Here is a 24891-nt window from a genome sequence, read left to right as displayed (position 1 = left end):
TGTGTCATTGGAAGGGCGTATAGCATTTTCTCTGTCCATTTGGTTAATTTGTTTTTCAAGCTCAACCAGTTCAGTCTGTCTCTTTCTCTTTCTTTCAGCCAGAAAAGATATTATGCATCCTCTAACATAAGCCTTTAGTGTTTCCCACAATATAGATGGGGATGTTTCAGGTAAATCATTCATTTCAAGAAAGAAAGTAATTTGTGACCCAATATATGCACAAAACTCAGGCTCCTTCAAAAGTTGTGGGTCAAGTCGCCACATCTTATCACGCTTAGGTAGGTCGTTAAGCTTTAAAGAAAGTGAGACGGGAGCATGATCTGAAATAATTATATCATGATATGTAACCTTATCTATTAGTGATATTAATTTAGAGTCTGCCAGGCAATAATCAATTCGTGTATACACATTGTGAACATTAGAGTGGAAAGAATAAGCCCTCTCTTGTGGATGAAAGATTCGCCATACATCAAAAATATTTGAATTTCTCAAAAATTCTTTTAGAAATATGCTTGATTTTGAAGATGGTGCTCTACGACTTGATGAGCGATCCAAATATGGGTCTAGAACCAAATTCAGGTCACCTGCTATAAGTAGATTAGTATGAGAGACATCAGGAATCTGAGAAAAAAAACATGTCTAAAAAAAGAAGGTGAGTCAAAGTTGGGTCCGTAAATATTAACCAGAGTGATTGGGAGTGAGTATAATTCACCTACTAATATAAGAAACCTACCATCTCTATCAGCAATAGTGGTTTTGTGGGTGAATGGAGTACCTTTTCTAAATAAAATGGCTACACCTCTAGCTCTTACTGCGCATGTTGCATGATACATTTGGCCAATCCATCTACATCGTAATTTAATATATCCCTTCCTATTCAGATGAGTTTCTTGCAAAAATATTATGTCACTGGATAGTGTTTTTAGATGTGCTAGAATTTTGCCCCTTTTTACTGGCTGATTCAGACCTTTAACATTCCAGGTAACTACAGTAATTAGTCTCCCCTTCCCCAGTTGTGTCACATTATCTTGTGAAATTCTAACACAAAGAAAAACATTTTCAGCCTCATCAACAAAATCAAAGTGTCCATTTCTTTTTTAAGGAAGACCCTATCCCTCCCACCCCATAAACTCAGTGTCTGGCCTATACTAAAGAACCCCTCATAGTAAGGCGCGACCCCTCTAGGGAAGTTACATATAGAAAAAAGAAAAAAACATTTAAGTAATAAACACAACATACCCAACAAATACCTCCCTAACCTAACACTTCTTAGTAAGAAGTAAAATAGCTCCACAACTAAATATGATGTTTTCTAACCATACAGTAAACATTAGTAGCCTAGTCTACACAAGTATATGCACCAACAAGTAGACACATAGTCACCATGTCATCAGAGAATGGGACGCCAGATCTAGACTGTCCCTTAATCTTCTGTCCCACCATCCGGGCTGTCCTGATCAGGCGATTGACTTTCTGTGGTCTTATTTCCGAAGTGGCGCTTGGCAAATTCACAGGCGGCCCTGGCATCCTTATATACAGTCTCCGTACCATTGAAAGTCACTCTCAGCTTCGCCGGGTATAGCAGTCCATATCTAACTCCTGGTTGGTCCCGGAGAAGTTCCCTGGCTCTATTAAACGCAGCCCTGCGCCTCACCACATCAGGAGTAAAATCAGGAAAGATATGGATACTTTGTCCATTGAAAGAAAGCTTTCTCAAGTCGGCCGCTCGTTTAAGCACCTTTGTAACATCCTGGTAATAGTGAAGTCGTGCGATAAGTGCGCGGGGTGGCGGGTTTCCGCTGCTGGCATTCCTCCGCATGACTCTGTGTGCACGATCCACTAGCGGTTGATCTTCCAAAGACAGCATGTCTTTCAGGAGCCCAGATACAAACGTTCCAGTATCCATGCCCTTTTCCGAACCTTCTTTCAACCCCACAATCCTCACATTGTGTCTCCTTGAACATCCCTCCAAATCATCACATTTGTCTGTAAGACGGTCAACTTCTATACACAGACGTTTCACCTCTGACTGGAGTTTGACGATAGCATCAGAACTGTGTGAGGCTGACTGCCCTAACTCCGCGATTGTTTCGCTATGTTGGGCAGTGGAAGTCTGCAGGGTTGCTATATCAGCTTGAATCTCCGTTTGGAAAGCAGACATTTCTCTCCTAATCGTAGAAGCCATCTCCGCGATTCGAGTGTCAATTGTCTGACATATTTCCATTTTTGTGGACTGGATATCAAAGCGTAATGACTGAATAGCTTCCAGGATTGTAGCATGGTTTGTCGAGGTGGTGTTAGCTTGGTCGGCATCTGCATTAGCTCCCTCTTTCTTTCTGCCTTGAGACTGTTTGCTTGTTTTCATCGTGGATCCCAATGAGTGAAAACGTCGTCTAGGGTATATTTAAGTATCACTTGTGCGAAATATTGTCGAAGATATCAGGTTATAATAACATTTTAATCAAACCATGTGAGAGCTATCGAGGGAAGCGACCTACCACGCCATGGCTCACTAGCGCCCCCCATCTCAAGTCTGTTCTTGAGACATTTTCTGTATGGACCTGGACTTGTCTCAGACTTGCTGGCATTTGTACTCAGATTTGTCTTGGTCTTGAGTGAGAGTTTGTAAAAGATAAAGTTTGTGTTGTTTAGCAACTGTATACCTACACGTACAAACTGAAGAGCTGAACTTTTTTGTTGGATAGAATTAGATGTTGTTAAAACAGTAACTCCAGAAATACTGTAGTTGTACCACAAAAACTGCCTTCTACAACTTCTACTAGTTGGCTAGAGGTAATAGTTTCACGTCAGCACTGGATTGCGGCTCGAGTGACGCTTCTGGGTTGGACTTCTGGACTGCATTTCCCATGAGCCCCTGCACATCACGTGTCCCTGATCACGAGCCCTTCTTTCCTAACATCTTTGATTTGACACCCTATTCAAGTTCAGTCACTTAGGTTTCCTTTGTCCAGCAACTGTTCATACCTGTTAAGTTTTGTCCAGGTGGCACGGTGGTGTAGTGGTTAACACTGTCGCCTCACAGCAAGAAGGTTCTGGGTTTGAGCCCAGTGGCTGATGAGGGCCTTTCTGTGTGGAGTTTGCATGTTTTCCCCGTGTCCGCGTGGGTTTCCTCCGGGTGCTCCGGTTTCCCCCACAGTCCAAAGACATGCAGGTTAGGCTAATTGGTGGCTCTAAATTGACCACAGGTGTGAATGTGAGTGTGAATGGCTGTTTGTCTCTCTCTGTCAGCCCTGCAATGATCTGGCGACTTGTCCAGAGTGTATCCTGCCTCTCACCCATAGTCAGCTGGGATAGGCTCCAGCTTGCCCGTGACCCTGCACAGGATAAGTGGTTACGGATAATGGATGGACGGATGGAGTTTTGTCCATACCACGGTGTTTATTTTGAAGCTTATTCTCTTGTCCATGCTTATAATTTGTCCGTGTTTATTTTTTTACTAATTTTCAGTCATCTTTATCAAAATAATTCTCCATTTGCATCCGACTCCATGTCAGTAAAGTGACAAATAGAATTAAACTTGACTTTGACTTGTTTATTGAATTTTAATGATTTTTAAAATGTATTTTATTCTGTACTGATTTTAGACTTGAAGTGTAATTATTGTTTGTGTTTTTTAAATTGTAAAGCGCTATATAGTGTATATAGCGCTATATAAATGTAATAAATTTTTTTTCCGAGTATCAAGAGAAATTCATTTAGTGGAAGAATGCTAGCCTATGCAGGTCCCAAGTTATGGAATACCTTGCTGAGTGAACTTAAGTCATGTGTAAATATGTCAAGTTTATTTTTATAGTGCTTTTAACAATAAACATTGTTGTAAAGCAGCTTTACAGAATTTTAATGACTTTAAACATGAGCTAATTTTATCCTTAATCTATCCCCAATGAGCAAGCCTGTGGAGATGGTGGCAAGGAAAAGCTCCCTCAGACGACATTAGGAAGAAACCTCGAGAGGAACCAGACTCAAAAGGGAACCCATCCTCATTTGGGTGATAACAGACAATGTGATTATAACATTTTTAACAGTTTTAACATGAAGTCTGTTTCTTTGATGTTAACATTAACAATTTCAAGAAACAATTGAAAACCTTCCTATTTAAATCAGCTTATGCTTCTTAGATTCTGACTTGCTTATTGAGTTTTAATGATTTTTAAATGTATTTTTATTCTGTAGTGATTTTAGACTTGAAGTATAATTATTATTTGTTTGTATTTTTTTAATTGTAAAGTGCTATAGAGTGTACATATAGAGCATTATATCAATTTAATGTATTATTATTATTATTATTATAAATAATATCACATTTTACTTCATATTTTACCACATATTTGTAATCGACATGCAATGAATATTTAAATACTTATTAGTTATTGATCCTAATTACTCACCTTTATCATGTGGTTTTATTATGACTATTAATTATAACTTTAAGCTTTACTATTGCACATGACCCTCTGTTTTTATTGTCATTCACGTTCTGTGCGTTTGTGTCTAGGTTGATTTTGCATTTTTTGTCTCTTTCTGCTCAGAGAATACTTGCTTTTTTGTTATATTAGTTAATGTTTTATGTTATTAAAGTCTTGGTTTTTCTGGTTGGGGCAGTTGCAGATTCATATCATGGTGCATGTATATTTGTCTTGGTCTTGAATCAGTCTAATTTTTTATTTGGCTTGACCCCATTAGGACTCAGCCTTGACTTGACCTGTGTGTGTGTGTGTGTGTGTGTGTGTGTGTGTGTGTGTGTGTGTGTGTGTGTGTTTAAAGTAAATGTTTAAAAGAACAAACGCCCTGTATGGAACAAATTTGACTATCCAACCAATCTTACAGGGTGATATAATTTCCTCAATTCAAACCTGTATCAGTTAAATCAACAGTTAATTAAAGGTCCACGAGGTTAGTTCATTTGTGAATCGCTTAAAACTTATCCAGGAAGTCTAGGCTAAGATTTTCCACATTTGTCACCTAGCGCTAGTTCCTGTTTCATGATCTTTTAAGAAGAATGGACCTGCTTTACCGAATTAAAATTGTTCAAAACATCCACTGAAGCATAACTACTTCTAAAATTGTTTCTTGTGAGTAGCTTTGTACTCCATAACACCACATTTCCCTCGAAACTTATAATCAATTACCCAACATCCGTGTTCCTGAAAGAAACCCAATTCTGTTTTTAAAAGCATTGCTTTTCACTGTTGCATTCAGGACAAAATACACGAACAAAGCAGGAGGAATGGTGCTTTGCTGCTCATTGACTAAACACAAACCAGTAAAATTACAATGCAGACATTGGGGATTTATGATGGAAGGTAAAAAAAAAAAAAAGTTATTTGACTCCATCTAGGTGTTCACTGAATTGCAAGGGGAGGGTGGAGGGTTGGGGGGGGGGGGGGGGGGGGGGGTCAGTGCTTAATCCTAAATTCATTTCCTCATACTATTCAAAGTAGGGGACTGGGTCAGGTTATAAAAAAGCATGGCAGGAAGGAGTCCTTGACACTCTGTATGTATGTACAGGGTCACACCATGGCTCAGCACAGGATCGTCTTATGGATTTTAGTGTTTATTTCAGGTAAGTGCTTTTTGCATGGATTCATTTTGAGGCCATGTATTTTGTGTCGTAAAACTAAACATGAAAATGTAAAAATAAAACTAAACATATCATGCATATTATTTTAATATAACACTTGTTTAAATGTTTAAATACTCCCCAGGTCAGTTTGGCTCTGTTTCAACCCAAAGCCCAAGTAAGTAGCTTGAACATTAGTTTTAAATATATGTTACTGGGTTTTGAAGATAAGCAGGGTAGCTAATTGTGCCAAACATGGAGAGGAAACACAGAGCTGGATCTGATTCCAGAAAATATCAGTTATTCACTTTATTGAGCATTTTCAGTTGCAGGCTGAAAACTTTTCAACTGCACCAAATTCTTTGACAGTTAAACTGCTCCTTTAGCACTTTATTATTATATTTCTTTTACATTATTACTAATTATAGTAAAATCATGATTTTTTTTTAACTTGATCCTATGTTAATGTTAATAACCGTTATTAGAAATTGAGATGTATAATATTATGAATAATAACCCATATTTTGTCTGGTAACAAAAATTGTTTTATGTTATATTTATTTAAAATATATATCATCTCATGCCATTCCAGCTTTTGACTTCATTCCAGCTCTCATTTGTTTCAGATGTTTGCAAGACCTTTGGCAGTGGGGTCATAAACACTTTCAATGAGACCATTTTCCATGTGAAATCTACATGTCCTGTAAAACTGACACACTTCTCTCATGCGGGAGTCGACTGTTTTATCTCTGTGCAACGTGATCCAACTGGACTCATGAAGAGAGTGGAGATTCTGGTGAATAAAATTGTGACCATCATTCAGGATGGCATGATCAGTATGGAAGGAAACAGGTATCTCATGCAACACCTGGAATAAACACAGGAATGAGATATTAATTCATCTTTGCTTTCTTAATAACACTGAACCTTAATGATTACCTTATTATATTTCTGCATTTACAAGGTTCAAGATTGCTTTATTGTCATTGTGTAAGATACGCAACGAAATTCGGTGCACTCCAGTGCACTACAACTGTTGATTCAAACCATGTCACCATTTACTTGACAACCTTCCTTAATGATTAAAATCACTTTACTCGGGCTACTGAAGTTACTGATTCTACCAGGTTGCACAAAAATAATACATTTATAGGTTATCACCTTCCGCCATGTAAATATAGCTTTTTTTTTTTTAATTTTCAGATTGACCATCACATCCTGGTCATTGTGCTTTAGTAAAGCATTTACCGCAAAATGTTGTAAAATGCTTTACAGTAAAACATTGTGTGATCACTACCAAGTGATCTTTACAGAACTGACTTCTTTATGATTTTCCTTTGCAGCATCTCTCTGCCCTATGACCACACCTATCAAAGTGTGTACACGTTTGGCATTTATACCAGGCTTACAAGCAAAGTTCTGCCTCTTTCTGTCACATGGTACAGTGTACCTGAGGGAGTCACTTCACTTTGGGTTAGTACAGCAAAATCCTTTATTTAACATCTCTATACAACCTCAATAAGATATGATTTTTGAAAGCATATGATAGAGAGCGCTCGACAGAGATATCATGTCCTGGGAAGATCTCGCCTCTGACTGCTCATTGTAGAAGAACACCCTAAAGCAACATCTGAATGGAGAGGAGGCTAGGCTCCTGGATGAGGCGAGCATGCCGTCATGACTGCAGTAACACCGACTGCACAAAATCCACCTTTATTTGCGAACACTGTGGCAATGACAGGCATTCAAGAATTGGGCTCTTCAACCACAGCCGTAGCTGCTCAAGTGATTGTGTTGCCAACTAGACTGAGACAGGATGCATCATCCATAGTTGTTCTTGACTGATGGAGGCAAACAGAAGATGATAGAAAGATAGAAAAATAAGAAAAGTGTCTTAAGTGAAATTTCTGTCTTTACAAGAAATTTCAAGCAAATTTCAACATCAGAAGAATGAGATTAATTCATCTTTGCATTCTGAATAAAACTGAACATGAATAATTATCTTGTTATATTTATGGATTTATAACTGCTGATTTTTAATTCGAACCGAGTCACCATTATATTTGACAACTTTCCTGAATGATGAAAATAAAACCAAAATCAGACAAGTGTTTCCAGGCAAAACAAACCTCGCCCGGTAGTACTTATGATGAATATAAAGGAAGATATTGTGAAAAAAGGTACCCTATGGGTACATGTGGCTACTGTTTATAAATAAAATTGTTTTCTGATACCATGTCCATACAGTAAATATAGCGTATATATTTACTCTATGAGGCAGTAGCCACAAAAACGAAACGTAATCCAAAAATGAACAATTTAAAAATCACAGAAGTAAAATATATCGTGTCTGTACTTTATTATTCTACTCTTACCTCTTACAGTTTTCGAAACTGAAACCTCCGAACTGAGGCTGACATACACACGCTGTCACCATGACCCAAACTCTTATTTCTTGGAAATGGCCTGATGCTAGAGCTCAGTGGAATGCACTTTCCCTCTGTAATAAGCATAAACATGTCTGAAAACGATTTCTTTAGTCTAGTCCATTTATTTCGAATGGTGAACCGAATTGTATACACCCACCGGCCATGTTAATCAGAACACGTGTATGTGCATGCACAATTGTTACACTCTTACATTCTTACATCATGATGACATAGTGGCTAGTGCCTGTACAGTATATGAGGCAGTAGACACAACAAAATGATTTTGACCTTTTTGGTGACCTTGAGCGGATGACCCTCAAAATGTTGGAGGTTCTATTTGAGACCAATGCCCATCTATCCTGAAAGTTTCATGAAGATTGATCCAGCTGTTTTCCTGTAATATCATTAACAAAAAAACAAAGAAACAAAGAAACCCGACCGAAAACAATACCTCGCCCCCTGGTGGACTCCGTCCCGGGCGAGGTAAATATATGTAATTATTAATTATTTATAATACACACTGACATTACAATAGGATTATTTTGTTAAAATATTACAATTGAATAATAAACATTACAATATATCATATAAAGTTGTTCACAGAGTAATTGAGAGAGTTTCTTTTTTGCTCTTGATATAGGTGCAACTGGACCAGCCCTTAGTGGTAGGGATGACTGGGATGTGTGGGGGACTAAATACATCAGGTTAATATCATGAGTCAATATTTTTATAAGAACTTATAGTATAATTAGAATAATGTTGCATAAAAAAATCCATATTGGTTTATAGAAAATATAGTTAATTATGTTTCTTAAGGAGTCATTGAGTTTTAAGAATACTATGCCATACCAGTGAAGGGTTTTTTTCCCCCCAGAAAATCGAGCACAGCTTCTTGATAACAGTGTCATCCATGATGGGATATGTGTGACTGTTGATTCCCAAACAGTACAGGATGAGGTAAGAGTTCTAAAAGCACTTGCATTCAGGGACCCAAATTATTCTAGAAATTAATCCTTAAATGTTATGGAACAGAAACTAGATGATTTCTAAGAAAATTTGGGATACAAGATGAGTGAATTTTTCCTATAACATGACATAAATAAAGGAATTGTTATTCTCTTTCAAAAAAAAAAGCCAGAAATGAAGTGGAGTAACAAATTGTAGCAGTTTGTATGGGTGGGTGGAGCACAGAAGGACGGCAGGCCAGAACTGAGTTCACAAAACTCTTTTGTTGTCACTTTTCAGTGCAAATTTTACTCTCTCAGCCACACACGCACGCACACACTCAAGTCGTCTGGTTGGGGAGGGAGCTTCCTCTGCTCTTGTTCTCTCTCCTTAAATAGGGCGCGGTCACTGGGGAAGACACACAAACACATTAATTAACATCAGGTGCAGTGATTCTGCCACTTACCTTCCCTGACTCCGCCCTCCAGTCACAGACCGATGCTTGACCACGCCCCTGCTGCCACATACCCCCACCGCCCGACTCAGGCCGGGCGGCCATCCGGACTGCAGCCGACTCCCCCCCCCCCCTTGACTGGAGAGGAAGTCCGCCATGACCATCTGCGCCCCCAGCCTGTGGATCACCTTGAAGTTAAAGGGTTGGAGTGCCAGATACCAACGGGTGATCCGCGCGTTGGCATCCTTCATGCGGTGGAGCCACTGGAGGGGCGCGTGGTCCAAACAGAGGGTGAAAGGGCGTCCCAGCAGGTAGTAACAGAGGGCAAGGACCACCCACTTGATTGCTAGGCACTCCTTTTCAATGGTGCTGTAGCGCCCCTCACGCACTGACAGCTTCCTACTGATATACAACACTGGGCGGTCCTCCCCCTCCACCTCCTGGGACAAAACAGCCCCCAGCCCTCTGTCCGACGCATCCATCTGTAACATAAAGGGGAGAGAAAAGTCAGGGGAGTGTAAAAGTGGCCCCCCACACAGTGCAGCCTTTACCTCAGAAAAAGCCCGCTGGCATTGCGCCATCCACTGGACCGGATCTGGTGCCCCCTTTTTAGTCAGATCAGTCAGCGGGCTGGTGACGTCCGAATAATTAGGTATAAACCTACGATAATAGCCAGCCAGCCCCAGGAACTGTCTCACCCCCTTTTTGGTCTTGGGCCTTGGGCAGGCCGCAATTGCTGCGGTCTTGTTAATTTGGGGACGCACCTGCCCGTTGCCCAAGTGGAAGCCCAGATACCGTACTTCCACCCAATCGCAATCCCAATCGCACACTTCTTCGGGTTGGCTGTGAGACCCGCTTGCCTCAGTGACCTAAGGATGGCCCTCAGATGTTGGAGGTGCCTCGGCCACTCATTACTATAGATAATGATGTCGTCGAGGTAGGCGGCCGCATAGGTGGTGTGGGGGCGGAGGACCCTATCCATCAGCCGCTGAAACGTAGTGGGTGCCCCAAACAGCCCAAAAGGAAATGTGACAAACTGGTGTAAGCCGAATGCTGTGGAAAAGGCCATTTTTTCTCAGGATAATGGAGTCAAGGGGATCTGCCAATAACCCTTTGTTAAATCCAGTGTTGAGTAAAAGCGAGCCGTGCCTAGCCGATCGAGCAACTCATCAATACGAGGCATTGGGTACGCGTCGAATTTAGACACCACGTTGACTTTTCTATAGTCCACACAGAACCGGACCGACCCGTCGTCCTTGGGTACCAAGACCACCGGGCTGCTCCAGTCACTGTGGGACTCCTCGATGATGCCCATTTCGAGCATGGCCTCGAGTTCTTCCCAAACCACTTTTTTCTTGTGTTCGGGTAGCCTGTAAGGGCGGCTACGCACTATCACCCCCGGGGGTGTCTCAATGTGGTGCTCTATGAGGTTGGTGCGGCCGGGCAGGGGCGAGAACACGTTCGAAAACTCGGTCTGCAACTGGGCAACCTCCACGAGTTGGGTCAGGGAGAGGTGGTCTCCACAGGGGACCGGAGAGGTATGTGATGCCAATGTTCCCTTTTGAACCTCTGGCCCCAGCTCCGCCTTCTCCGGAGCCACCGACACCAACGCCACGGGGACCTCCTCGTTCCAGAGTTTGAGCAGATTGAGGTGGTAAATCTGTAGCGCCCCACCCCTGTCCGTTCGCCTCACCTCATAGTCAACATCCCCGACTCGCCGTGTGACCTCAAAGGTTCCTTGCCACTTGGCGACTAATTTGGAGCTCGATGTGGGCAACAGTACGAATACTTTATCTCCCGGTGCGAACTCCCTAAGGCGCGTACCCTTGTCGTACAGGCGGGTTTATATACCACCTGGTCGATGATTCCCTCGGCGTCGCGGTTGTCGGCCCTCAACCACCGCCAGCAGGCGTCCCGGAGTTGCTGGCCAAACGCGAACGGCTGGCCGACTTCCTCCAAACGCAAAGCACGGAAGCGCTGCCGTTGTTGCTCGGGGGTGCACCCCACACGCTGGAGGATGGCCCGGCGAAGGTCCGTGTAGGCCAGCCAGCGGTTGGTGGGGAGCTGTAGCGCGGCCAGCTGCGCCTCTCCCGTTAGCAGGGGGAGGAGGCGTGCCACGCTGTAGGTATATTAGGTGCACTTGGTCTTAAGTGATCAATCTCATTAAATCAGTCTCATTGAATCATTAAATCAGTCTCATTAAATCAGTCTCATTAATAATACCATTAATTTTGGTGCTTAATAATAAATTACCAAACAGCTAAATTATGGTATATTCCAAGTTGTTAATGATCACTACCAATGCAGCAATAATGTATAACTTACCATATCACATAAATGCTACAGCCAAGAGCACACTGAAGGTAATTTGGAGGCCTTTTAGGTTGTGTAACTTCAAGTATATTAGGAGCAACAAATAAACACACAGTTTCAATAATAATTGGATTTATTATAACAAAGAGAAAAATGAGTAATAGCACTTGCAATACATCCAGATAGTCGTCAGTGGTATGTGTGGATGTGTGTATATAAGAGCGTGTGTGTTTTTGTGTGTGTGGCCTTATGGCCTGAACAAAGAGTTAGCCTGGATGGCTAGCTAAGGTGTGTTTGTGTGTGGCCACATGGCCTGAACAAAGAATTAGCCTGTGTGTGGCCTGAACAAAAGAGTTAGCCTGGATTGCTAACTCCACTAGCTTATAACACTACTAAATCCACTGAAATCTTGATGAGGTCAAAATATGTGTAATAATGAAATTAAAGGTGTTAGGAAGGAATAGAGAGCATGCAACAGCCTATCTATTAAACAAAACAAATTAGAGAGCATAGAACACAAGATCAGTGTGCACAATTAAACAATTCCTGAGTTTAAATTCACACTACTTCATAAAGCTAATTCCTAAGACTAGTCTTTTTGCCCCCAAAAATGCCAGTCTTACTTTCCAGTATCTTACTATTTGGTGCAAGATTATAGAGATGTTCCAAGACTTTTGGAGTCCACAGGAGCACGTGAGTCGCTTCCGTGAAGACGCAGAGAATTTCTTGGTCCGACGCTTTGTCGGTCGTGAAGAAAAGTCTCTGATCAAACAATGTGCACAGCGCTTTAGTCAGAAGGAATCCGGTCACTTCTAACTTTTAATTAAACTGCTTTGGGCGGCAGTTGTAACGTTACTTATAATGAACAAATCAAAACCGGTTGTGGCTCAACCAAGAGAGAGAGAGAGAGAGAGAGAGAGCGCAACTCACAAGTTCTACCGTGGCCAATGGTAAACAAAAGCGCACTAAAAAAATCTCTTCTTGTAAGAAAGACGTCTTTTCTTGGGTTTCCTGGTGCAGGGTATCTCTTTGTGTCTGGACGGTTTGAAATCCACGACGAGAGAGAGAGAGTGAGCGGAAACTTCCGGGTCACTTATGGAGTCGTGGAGGAAGTGACGTAGGTGATCCCGCCCAGGCGTGACATGGGTCATCGCGGAAGTTAGTTGATGGGATCTGTAGTTCTTAAAGAGATGGGCTGTTGTCCCTACAGTGCGCTGTTCCACCGGCCACCCCGAGGTCTCTGCTACCTGCTCAAAGAGTGCGAGGAAGGCCTCGGGGTCGTCCTGCGGGCCCATCTTTGTTAGGGTGAGGGGGGAAGGGCCCGCGGCGGTGGAGTTGGTGGACCCCATCGACGTGAGGAGGTGCCGGAATGCCTGTTGATCTTCCTGCTGAGCCAACACCAGGGCCTCGAACCGCTGTTCCTGCTCCTTCTGGAGGGCGACTAGCGCCTGGTGCTGGCTTTGCTGGGCCGTGGCGAGGGCGTGGACCAGGTCAGCGAAAGGGGAGGACTCCATGGGGCTGTTCTGCTTCTGTGCTCCAAACTCCCGGGTTTCGGCACCACTGTAGCAGTTTGTATGGGTGGGTGGCGCACAGAAGGACGGCAGGCCAGAATTGAGTTCACAAAACTCTTTTATTGTCACTTTTCAGTGCAAATTTTACTCTCTCAGCCACACACGCACGCACGCACACACTCAAGTCGTCTGGTTGGGGAGAGAGCTTCCTCTGTTCTTGCTCTCTCTCCTTAAATAGGGCACGGTCACTGGGGAAGACACACAAACACATTAATTAACATCAGGTGCAGTGATTCTGCCACTTACCTTCCCTGACTCCGCCCTCCGGTCACAGACCGACACTTGACCACACCCCCGCTGCCACACAAATAAAATGATGCTCAATAAAATAAGGGAAAATGGTCTTTTTGGTTTTTCAAAATGTACAAGCAAGACGGGTGCTTTATACTGTTTCTTATGCTTTTGGATCTGCTATAACTCAGATACAGCCACAGGATAACAAAGAATAACTTCCATTCATGTCTCAAAAGAAATGACCTGAAATGGTAATATCTTAGTCTCTTATCATAACCAGGCTATCCCAGATTCATGACTTTTTGCCCAAAGGAAACATGTTTATGTTTACGGCTTATCTTTGCATGTCAGAAACTACATAGTCAGTTGCATGCCTGAAATATGTCTGTTTTGTTTTCCAGATTTGTAAAAAATTTAAATCTCATGCCAGATCATGCCTGCAGAGGACAAATACAATTTTTAACCCGCTCTGCATGCAAAACATGTATATTAATGTACATGGATCTGCAAAGTGTTCTTTCTATGAAGAATTCCTTCACAATTGTCATAGCTCAAACCACTGGTTGCTATCAAAATTACGAGAAATAACTTCATGTCGTAAGTGCAGCAATTTTGTACAACACACATCATTTAGAGGTTAGCTTATTTTATTGTGGATCAAATATTAATTGGGGAATTCTCTGCAGCGCAACATAACTGTTCTGGAGATCTGCAATTTAAGAATCAAGGTGCTGCTTTTCCTCCCACCTGCTCCAACCCTCAGCTTCAGACAGAATTTTATACCAGCACATGTCTTCCTCCAGATGGTACGTATTTCTGTCTGTGGTCTTATGGTAGCACGAGCAAATAAAATCACACATATTGTCATATTTGAGTTATGAGGCGACAATGTCAAGGAACAAGCTCTGCAATATGAACCTTGCTTGCAGATTCAAGCTCAATGTGTTTGTTTAGGCTTGTGCGATATTTATGTTGCACAAAAAAATTGCAATTAACAACTGAATCATGCAGAATTGATTAGCATTTAAACCGATTAGCATTTTACTGATTAGCAAAAATGGGCGTTTCCATCTTTTCAGATTTAACACTATGATCAAATTACAACCCCAATTCCAAAAAAGTTAGGATGCTGTGTAAAATGTAAATAAAAACAGAATGTGAAGATTTGTAAATCATGGAAACTCTATATTTAATTGAAAATAGTACAAAGAAAACATATCAAATGTTGAAAAAGAGAATTTTTTATTGTTTTTTGAAAAATATATGCTCATTTTGATTTTGGTGTCAGCAACATGTTTCAAAAGAAGTTACAACCCTGAAATCTTTTTCAGGGAAGGCCTTCCTTCTTTCAGCAAGACAATGCCAAACCGTTTTCTGCACATTAAAACTGCATGGCTCTGTAGTAAAAGAGTCTGGTTGCTAAACTGGTCTGCCTACAGTCCAGACCTGTCTCTCATTTAAAACATTTGGCGCATTATGAAGCGCAAAATACGACAAAGGAGACCCCGAACTGTTGAGCAACTGAAATTGTATATCAGACAAGAATGGGACAACATTTCTCTTTCAGAACTATAGCAACTGGTCTCCTCAGTTCCCAAATGTTACAGAGTGTTGTTAAAAGTAGAGGTGATGCAACACAGTGGTGAACATGCCCCCGTCCCAACTTTTTTGAAATGTGTTGCTGACATCAAATTCAAAACGAGCATATATTAAAAAAAAACAACAATAAAATTTCTCAGTTTGTATTATTTTCAATGAAATATAAGGTTTCTATGATTTGCAAATTTTCACATTCTGTTTTTATTTATGTTTTACACAGTGTCCCAACTTTGTTGGAATTGGGGTTGTATAAAAGCGCATAATAATATTACCAGCTGTACAATCATGAACTGCTTGCTGCTTGACAGTAGCAAGTAGAAAACTTGGCTGATGCTGAACGTTTATATGATTCTACAGAAATACAAAGCAATAAACAACAACAACAACGTCACTGTTTTGTTGCTGCTCAAAGTGCTTGAACACATCTGAGCACTGACGGGACAGAAAAAAAGACAACGTTACGCAACAGTCATTTCAGAATTGTCACTCGGCACACTTCTCATTTTATTGGGGGAAAAATTGTTCTTTTTTAGTCTATTTTTGAGTTATGTGTCGCAGCATACTACTAGTAGCAGCCTAATCCAGGCAGGTCTGGTAATATAATATGATGGGAGTAAATGTCATTGAGCAGCATAGTACTGTAATATTGTGCAGAGATGATTAAATCATTATATCACACAAGCCAGTCTTGTTCTTATTTTATTCTTATTATGTTGTTTCTTACATTTGAGTTATACTGCGTATATGCCTTACCTACCAGTAAGTGATAGCCAGCCTTGCCATTTATTTTTCTCTCACTCTCTTTCACTTTTAATCTCCAATTTCCGCTTTCTCTCTCTCAGGTTTGGTCTTGAACGATCGAGCTGAAGGCTACCACAGTGTTAAGGTGGAGGACTGTCCTTGTGTGCACAGGGGAAGAACTTATGCCCCAGGGCAAACACGCAGCTCAAAGTGCCAAACTTGGTGAGACAAGTCTACTGTAATGTTCTGGTCATATGGTCTGATTGGATCTATGCTGCTTATAGTGCATTATCCTGGCTTAATACATCTTTATATTGGTTTTTGTCTTAGTGAATGCATCAGAGGAAAATGGATCTGTTCAGCTAACACCTGTCAGACTCCGTGTGTCATTGAAGGCTGGTTTGTCACTACCTTTGATGGTAAACAATATTCTCTGCCCGGAAAATGTACCTATATGGCTGCAAGGGTATGTAAAAAATACTCATTGAGATTTTATTTTTTGGTTATGGCATGCAATATATGAATTTACCATGCCATTCCACAGGGACTCAACTGGACTGTGACCATCAAGCTTTCTGATATGACTATAGAAGAAATGTACTTCGATGTGTATCAGGTGTGTTTTCCACTATATGAACATGCTGATATTCTTTTCAGCTTTTCTTTCAAACAGTGATGACTATGTTTTTCCCTCTATATTTAGGAACGATACACTTTTTCCTTAAACAGTGTACGACAAAGGGAAAATACAATCAGAGTCACAGATCTGTCGCAAACTGGTAGGTTCTTTACAGAGCAATAAGAATATTATTTATATTAGCTATAGAGTAGCCTTTCTTAAGTAAAAATACTCTTAGTGAACAAATATATAAAAACCAATAGCAGTTAATCTTGTAATGCAAAAAGACAAAAAAACCCAAAACCTAAAAAAGTAAGAAAGCATGTCGTGACAAGTCAGTGGAGTTAAATTCAGACCCAACAGGCATGATGGCGATGATGATAAAGTCAGAACACTTTAATGCAAGCACATGGAGACAAAAGTCATGTAAGCTATTTTATGTTTCATTTTAAAGCATATTACTTATTACAGAGGCTACAGATATCTGTGAAACTATACAAATAGTCTCACATACACAATGACGTTTTGTCAAGCTTGATACCGTATGTTTTGGTAAGCTAAAATGTCTATATTTTTGCTTGTTTCAAAAATGTAAATCATTTTACTTTACAGAACATGTCACAGTCTACTGGGAGTCTTCGATGTTCGTTAAGGTCCAGGCAACTTTTGGAATGAAGATGCAAGTCCAAGTTTCTCCAGAAGTTCAAATGTACTTGTATTTGCCACAAAGTGTAATGACCACAGGTATCCACAGACTCACAATTCCCTGTTCATTGCATTGGCTATATACACACACTCACTGGCTATGTTAGTAGGAACTTGTTCTTGATTCTAAGATTCCTGTTCTTGGCTGGCAGGTGTCAAACCCAACGCGGTCTTCTGCTGTTGCATGCTGAGATGCTTTTCTGCTCACCACAGTTGTAAAAAGTGATTATATGAGTTGCTATATCCTTCCTGGTAGCTTGAACCAATCTGGCCATTTTCCTCTGACCCTCTCTTATCAACAATCCATTTCCACCCACAGAACTGACGCTTACTCACTGTTTTTTGTTTTTCACACCATTCTGTGTAAACTCTAGAGACTGTTGTGTGTGAAAACCCCAGGAGATCAGCAGTTTCTGAAATACTCAAACCAGTCCATCTGGCTCAAACCAACACCCATGCCACAGTGAAAGTCACACTTTGAGATCACAATTTTTCCCATTCTGATGTTTGAAGTGAACATTAACTGAAGCTCTTGATTTGTATCGGTATGAATTTATGCATTGTGCTGCTGTCAAGGGATTGGCTGATTAGATAACTGCATGAAACAGCAGGTGTATGGGCGTAGCTAATAAAGTGGCCAGTGAGTGTATTTAATCACTGCTTAAAAGTGGAGCTCCTGATGAATGTATTAGCAAAATATTTGCAAGGGTACAAAATCAACCTGAATAGAATAATCAGAGTGTGTAGCCGCAGACTACAATGTGCACAGTGCCATTAGGACCAATTACCATGCACCTGGTCCTGATTAGAGTGCAATCACAGTGCATACATATAAGGACTCTCAGTAGCACAGACTTTGTGAAGTATACGCTCTGTACCCTGCGTCTGATGTTACCAAGCCTTGTATTTTGTATTGCTTTCCTGGTTTTGACCCTGTTTGTGTTTTTGGACTGTGAGTATTGTGTTACCTCTGATATCCTGTCTGTGCCTCTCTCTACCCCTGCCTGTTTTTAGACTCTGCCTTTTCTACGTTTTGGATCTGTTTGCTAGCGTGCTTTTAATAAAACTCTTCCTGAACGTATATCTATTTATCGCTCTTACATGACAGAAGCTGTCAATTGTCCAACAAGCTAGTGGACTAATAAAACTGTTTTAATTAGTTTTATTTGAAACGGCCATAAATATCTTCTGTAAAATGTGTTGGTAAATAAGCCCATGTTATTTTTTAAAAAGCAAATTAAAAATAAGCGCTGGATAAAAACCCATCTATCTTAAGTAAAGTTACAAATTTTGTTGCCCAGGGGGCACAGCAAGAAGGTTCTAGGTTAGAGCCGAGTGGCCAATGGGGGCCTTTCTGTGTGGAGTTTGCATGTTCTCCCCGTGTCTGTGTGGGTTTCCTCTGGGTGCTCTGGTTTCCCGCACAGTCCAAAGACATGCAGGTTAGGCTCATTGGTGGCTCTAAATTGACCGTAGGTGTGAATGTGAGTGTGAATGGTTGTTTGTCTCTGTGTGTCAGCCCTGTGATGACCTGGCAACTTGTCCAGGGTGTACTCCGCCTCTCACCCATAGTCAGCTGGGACAGGTTACAGCTTGCCTGGGACCCTGTACAGGATAAGTGGCTACAGATAATGGATGGATGGATTTTGTTGCTCAGTGGTCAAGTGTTTATGAGATCCGTTGCCTTGTACTTATGATCGGGTTCCCTGTGGTGGTACACGTTCGTACATATGGACTTCGTACAGTCAAGCCATCAAAAATCAAGTCGATGTATGGGGCTCTGTGTGCGAAGCATGCAGGGAGCTCTGCTATCAATCACAGCCATTGTTTGTTGTCAACATTGTGGTATTTGTGTGGTATTTCATCATTACAGGTCTTTGTGGATCAAACAACAACAATACAGAAGATGACTTCACTGCGAGTAGTGGTATTGTGGAAAACTCAGCTTGGCCTTTTGCTCTGTCCTGGACGCTGGGGGACTGCACACCAAACAATTCCCCCATATGCACCAACACTGATAACGGTACAGCTACACCTTTATCATATAAAATACAGTATGTTATAAGTAAATCATGTATTTTATTGAATAGTATTGATTATGTTGATATTTTCATTACTGTATGTGTCATTTTTTCATTGATAACATTGTGTTTTGGTATCTTATTTCTATGTAGAGCTGTTTGCTGAAAATAAGTGCAGCCAGATGACAAACACAAGTGGTGTGTTTGCCCAGTGCCATGACTATGTGCCTGTTAACACTTATTTTGATGTAAGAAACAATTTATAGGTAACTTGATGTTTTAATGAAGCAATTGCAGCAATTCTAAATGTGTTATTTAAATCTACAGGCCTGCGTTCAGAGAACTTGCCATGCTACTTCTGGCTTAGAGGAGCATGCATGTGTTGGCCTGGGAAACTATGCTAAAGCCTGTGCCAGTCAGGGCATCAACATTGGTGACTGGAGAGCAGAAACACACTGCAGTAAGTCCACAATGTAAAGTTAAAAAGGGGCACATGGACCAACATTTTAAAATGCCAACGACAACATAACCTTGCCTTTGAAAAGTTTGAGTTTTTTAAATTAAAAAAAATCCCATCGTGGTTCTTTTTTATCATGTCGTTTTAACATGGTGTAAAAAACACAGGCGGTGGTGTAGTGGTTAGCACTGTTACCTCACAGCAAGAAGGTCCTGGGTTTGAGCCCAGCGGCCGGTGAGGGCCTTTCTGTGCGGAGTTTGCATGTTCTCCCCGTGTCTACGTGGGTTTCCTCTGGGTGCTCCGGTTTCCCCCACAGTCCAAGGACATGCAGGTTAGGCTAATTGGTGGCTCTAAAATTGACCATAGGTGTGAGTGTGAATGGTTGTTTGTCTCTCTGTCAGCCCTGCGATGACCTGGCGACTTGTCCAGGGTGTACCCCGCCTTTCGCCCATAGTCAGCTGGGATAGGCTCCAGCTTGCCCGCGACCCTGTAGAGCAGGATAAGCAGCTACAGATAATGGATGGATGGATGGATAAAAAACACAAGATAAAACAGGCTGATTTTGGGGGTTGTACCTTTAAACTTAGGAGGTGTGCCTTTAAATTTAATTATGTAAATAGCTTCACTCTGACTGGTTAAGGGAATCCATGGGTGTGGATGATAGAGTTGGATGTTAGCTACTCACAGTGAAGAGATCTCACTCACTGGCTGAGTTCCAAATTGCACCGTAGGACTGCGTCTGGGTTCAGACCCGGACCTATTTTAATGAATTCTATTTTAACCAGCACAGCTTTTTGAGCATTTAGTGGCTAATTTCGAAACCATTACACAGTCAGCACAGAGTACACTACATGGGGCGTACAAACCATTATCTCATACCCTTTGTACTGTAGTACACTTGTCCAGGGAGCATGGTGCAATTTGGAACTTAGCCAGTGAGTGAGATACACAAACATGTATTAGTGCCTTCAGCCCAACACCCATTCTCTCATTTTACACTCATGTTATTTAAGAGTGTTGATCTGATAATGTTCATGTTACAGACATTCAACTAAAACCCCCCAAATCAAACTAATCGTGGATCCTGCAACAAGTAATGCCTATAACTTTCGAGAAAGTTAGCATAGATATATTACCTCAGCTATTAGCATTAGCTAGTGCTAAATAGTTTTAGCTAGTTTGTGGCTTGGTTGGCTCCAGATACCCAAATGTATGTGCACAAGCACTGAAAAAGTGAGTTTTTAATGGCAGGTCCTCTTTAACTTTTTTTTTTTTTTTAATTTATGAAGTGAAGTAAGTTATATTAGACTTGTCTCACCTTGCTGCTCCATTGTCAAAATGACCTATGTTTCATGGTCATAATGAAATCTGAGAAGACATTTTGGCTCAAAGACAGGAGGACAAGCAGTACTGTAATGTGGAACCAATTGGTGGCTTTTATGTTGCCTACTCTTTGTGTTTCAGTTCATCCCTGCAAGAGTAATCTGTGGTTTGACTATACCATGCAGGCATGTAATCGTACATGCCGCTCATTATCTGGTCCTGACCCAACCTGTGACATGCCAGATGACCCAGTGGAGGGTTGCGGATGCCCATCTGGCACATTCCTCAACATACCACACAAATGTAGCCCTCGTGACCTTTGCTACTGCATCTACACAGGTGGAACAGTGCCTCCAGGGCCTGTGGTTATCGATGGACGCCAATGGTATGCTGTGCTTATTCTCTGCTGTTGAAACATACCGCTGTTGCTAGTCAAGGAAATCCCAAGAGAAATTTTTTTCACCAGGAAGTATTTATGTAGTTACTTATTATTCCAAGATTAAAAATCCCAGTGAAGCCTAAACCACCTTCTAAAGGTTACATATTAAAATATTAACATACAGTGCACACAAATATGACCAAATATACTATAAGCAAAAAAATTGAATTTCTGATGCTATAAGATGTAGATATGATCGATCATGATGGCTGATATTTGTCTTGCAGCATGTGTGAAAATGGAAATCTCCGGTGTTCAGAATCTTGTGGTAAGGTTTTTTCTTTGATATATGCAATACTGAGCCATTAATAATAATGATAATAATGATAATAATGATAATAATGATAATAATAAACTAGCTAAGTTTCCTCCGGGTGCTCTGGTTTCCCCCACAGTCCAAAGACATGCAGGTTAGGTTAACTGGTGACTCTAAATTGACCGTAGGTGTGAATGTGAGTGTGAATGGTTGTCTGTGTCTATAGTGTCAGCCCTGTGATGACCTGGTGACTTGTCCAGGGACAGGGTGTACCCCGCCTTTCGCCCGTAGTCAGCTGGGATAGGCTCCAGCTTGCCTGTGACCCTGTAGAACAGGATAAAGCGGCTAGAGATAATGAGATGAGATGAGATAAACTAGCTATACAGTGTAAACCTGTGAGCGTGATTAAAGTTGTTTGCAAAGAGTCCACCCTAATTTAATATTCATGTGTTGTTTAATGAATGAAGTTTAATATAAACTTCCAGGGAAATCTTTGAAGATATGTTTACTTTTGGCCCTATCTTAAGTCTATTTCAGAAATAACTCCAATGTGATGCATACGTTGCATTAACCCAGGCCATCTTTTTTCATTTTATGACAAGACAATTGTAAAACATCCACTATCTTGGTTATTGAATATTATTCTATCCACATTCACTGGATATGAGCAATCGCACGCTCTGATTGGCTACTCTACTACCAGGCTATCAGCTCATATACCGTGAGTAGAGAAAAACAAAATGGTGGCGCATGTTGCTGAACCAACCGAGGGCGAAATAAAAACTCTACTCGAAAACAAAACCCCAAAAAATACAAAAGCAACAAAATATGGATTGAAAGTATTTGATGGTAAGAACGTATCTGTTTTATTTTTCAAGAATGATTATGACAGCATTTATCACAAATTGCTACTGTCATTTCACCAGTTTGTGTACATTCTAAGTGGAAATAATTTTGTTGAACATTTTGTATAAAGTTTTTTATTGATTGAAATTGCAAAAAATAAAACTAAAAATACTCTGTTTCTCAAAATCCAGTGAATGTGGACAGAATATCCACGCACCACACTATCATGCATGTGTGTGCGTGTGTGTGTGTATGTACTGTGCAAAAGGCACATGTGAAGAAATGCTGGGTTTATAGCATCAACGAAGCTGACTTTATGTTAGGACTGGTAATGTTATAGTCATGTTGTCTGTTGTTGCCCAGATGGGGATGGGTTCCCTTTTGAGTCTGGTTCCTCTCGGGGTTTCTTCCTCGTGTCGTCTGGGGGAGTTTTTCCTTGCCACCGTTGCCACAGGCTTGCTCATTGGGGATAGATTAGGGATAAAATTAGCTCATATTTTAAGTCGTTCAAATTCTGTAAAGCGGCTTTGCGACAATGTTTATTGTTAAAAGCGCTATACAAATAAACTTGACTTGACTGTAGACCAAATATGGCTTAAAAAATAATGAAATGTTTCAGCATTAACAAAATACTATAAACAGCAATGAGCCATAATAAATGAAACAAAGTCAGTATTTGGTGTGAGATGAACCTTTGCTTTAAAAAAATTGTCTCAGGTATAATTAGTGCAGTTTGATAAGGAAATGAGCTGTAGGTTTTACTGAGCATCTTGCAGAACCAGCCGCAGTTCTTCTGGACACTTCGACTGTCACACTTGTGTCTTAATTTTGCACCAAAACCCAGCCACCTTCATTACATTTTCTTTTTTAATCTGAAAAGTGCTCTCTTATGTAATACGCTGCTCAGATATACAGTAAATGTTTTTTTTTCTGTTATATTTAATTTTGTGCTGGATAACAAATGTTTGGACTCTAAATTGTTCTTGTAGCAACTCGATAATGTAGAAGTCATTAGATAGAAATGTATAACAAAGTTTATATGGAAAAAAGAAATAGGGTGCCTAGGACTTTTGCACAGTACTGTTTGTGTTTTATATATATACTCCATTTGAAGCTGCTACATTCAACAACTTGAAACCTTGGAATTCCAGTTCTATGTAACAATTCAGCGATTTTAAGATATCAAGTCTTAAAATTTTGATCCTCAGTAAAGTTAAAGCAGATTACTTCAACATCATATTTTTCATATAATTTTACCCAATATTTTCCAATATTCTCACACACTGTATATTCATGGCATGTAAGAACAGTAATAATGTATTTATTACTTAACTGACTCAGTCAGAGTTCACCAGAACATTATAATTCTCAGGTCTTTAAATAGATGGAATGCCGTTGGATGTAATAAAGGTAATTTAGGTAATTTAACTCTATGTCATATAAACATGATGGCTTTCATCTTGATTTTACTTTATCCTCTAGACTGTCCACATGGACAAATATGTGTGCATTGTGCACAAGTACCAGTAAACACATTGCAAAGGACATGTGCAAGTCTGAGCAAACCATTTGTGAGTATTTCTACAGCAGCATATATCAACTATGGCATTGCACTACAATTGAAGGAGCATCTGAGATGTAATTGATTGTATACATCATTTTGTACATAATACAGTGTTGTAAAAGGCTCCAGATAGGAAGTTTAATGAAATAAAATCTATGTATATACAAATCATGGCTATAAACATTTTCATGTGAATATGAATACATTTTCTGAACTGAATTTATTTTTGTTCATTTTTGAATTATTTATAAGGAACAACATAGACAGTGTAAAGCTGTTAGAATTTTCAATTTTAACTTTTCATAGACATATATGACACCAAAATGGAACAATCCAAGAGAGAATGATAAAAATTACTGTGAATAGAGAATATGACCAAAGGGGGGAAAATGAATGTGGGTAATATGGTGTAGTATGTCAGGTTCAAACATGCACTTTTCATCCTGACTGAGTGACAGAGGACACAACTGAGTTGATAAATTAATTTGCTGATTTGATCTAGTCCTGCCTGAACTGATTTGCCTTTACAGAGTGCTGAAGAGAGGTGTATCAGTGGCTGTTACTGTCCCGAGGGCCAATATGCAGACCATACAGGCAGCTGTGTGACTCAGGAGAACTGCACATGTGAATTCAGTGGGGTGGTTTATGCATCTGGGCAGAGTGTGGAATCAAACTGTAAAACATGGTGAATGAAATGTCTCATCACTTGAACAAACTTCATTAACGTGCATAATTTTTTTTATTACTTTTTTACTGCAGCATCTGGTATAAAAATGGAATCCAAGAGTTTGTAAGAG

At 40.5% G+C, this 24891-nt stretch overlaps 1 protein-coding gene across 1 annotated transcript in view; it reads left to right on the top strand.

Annotated features, from left to right (window-relative positions):
* The first annotated feature begins 5538 nt into the window (after positions 1-5538).
* The window catches only part of LOC132869962 (mucin-19-like), a 46388-nt gene continuing 27035 nt past the window's right edge, over positions 5539-24891 (top strand). The window contains exons 1-15 of the mRNA XM_060903527.1: positions 5539-5584; positions 5727-5759; positions 6208-6433; positions 6925-7054; positions 14249-14333; positions 15969-16089; positions 16198-16333; positions 16412-16483; positions 17044-17201; positions 17860-17891; positions 19059-19211; positions 19363-19457; positions 19537-19669; positions 21131-21381; positions 24625-24779. Of these exons, the coding sequence (XP_060759510.1) occupies positions 5539-5584; positions 5727-5759; positions 6208-6433; positions 6925-7054; positions 14249-14333; positions 15969-16089; positions 16198-16333; positions 16412-16483; positions 17044-17201; positions 17860-17891; positions 19059-19211; positions 19363-19457; positions 19537-19669; positions 21131-21381; positions 24625-24779 (1826 nt within the window). The remainder of the gene's footprint in view (positions 5585-5726; positions 5760-6207; positions 6434-6924; positions 7055-14248; positions 14334-15968; positions 16090-16197; positions 16334-16411; positions 16484-17043; positions 17202-17859; positions 17892-19058; positions 19212-19362; positions 19458-19536; positions 19670-21130; positions 21382-24624; positions 24780-24891) is intronic.

The sequence above is a fragment of the Neoarius graeffei genome, chromosome 21 (genome assembly GCF_027579695.1).
Source record: "Neoarius graeffei isolate fNeoGra1 chromosome 21, fNeoGra1.pri, whole genome shotgun sequence".
Classification (NCBI taxonomy): Eukaryota; Metazoa; Chordata; class Actinopteri; order Siluriformes; family Ariidae; genus Neoarius; species Neoarius graeffei.
This window is presented reverse-complemented; position numbering and strand designations above follow the sequence as displayed.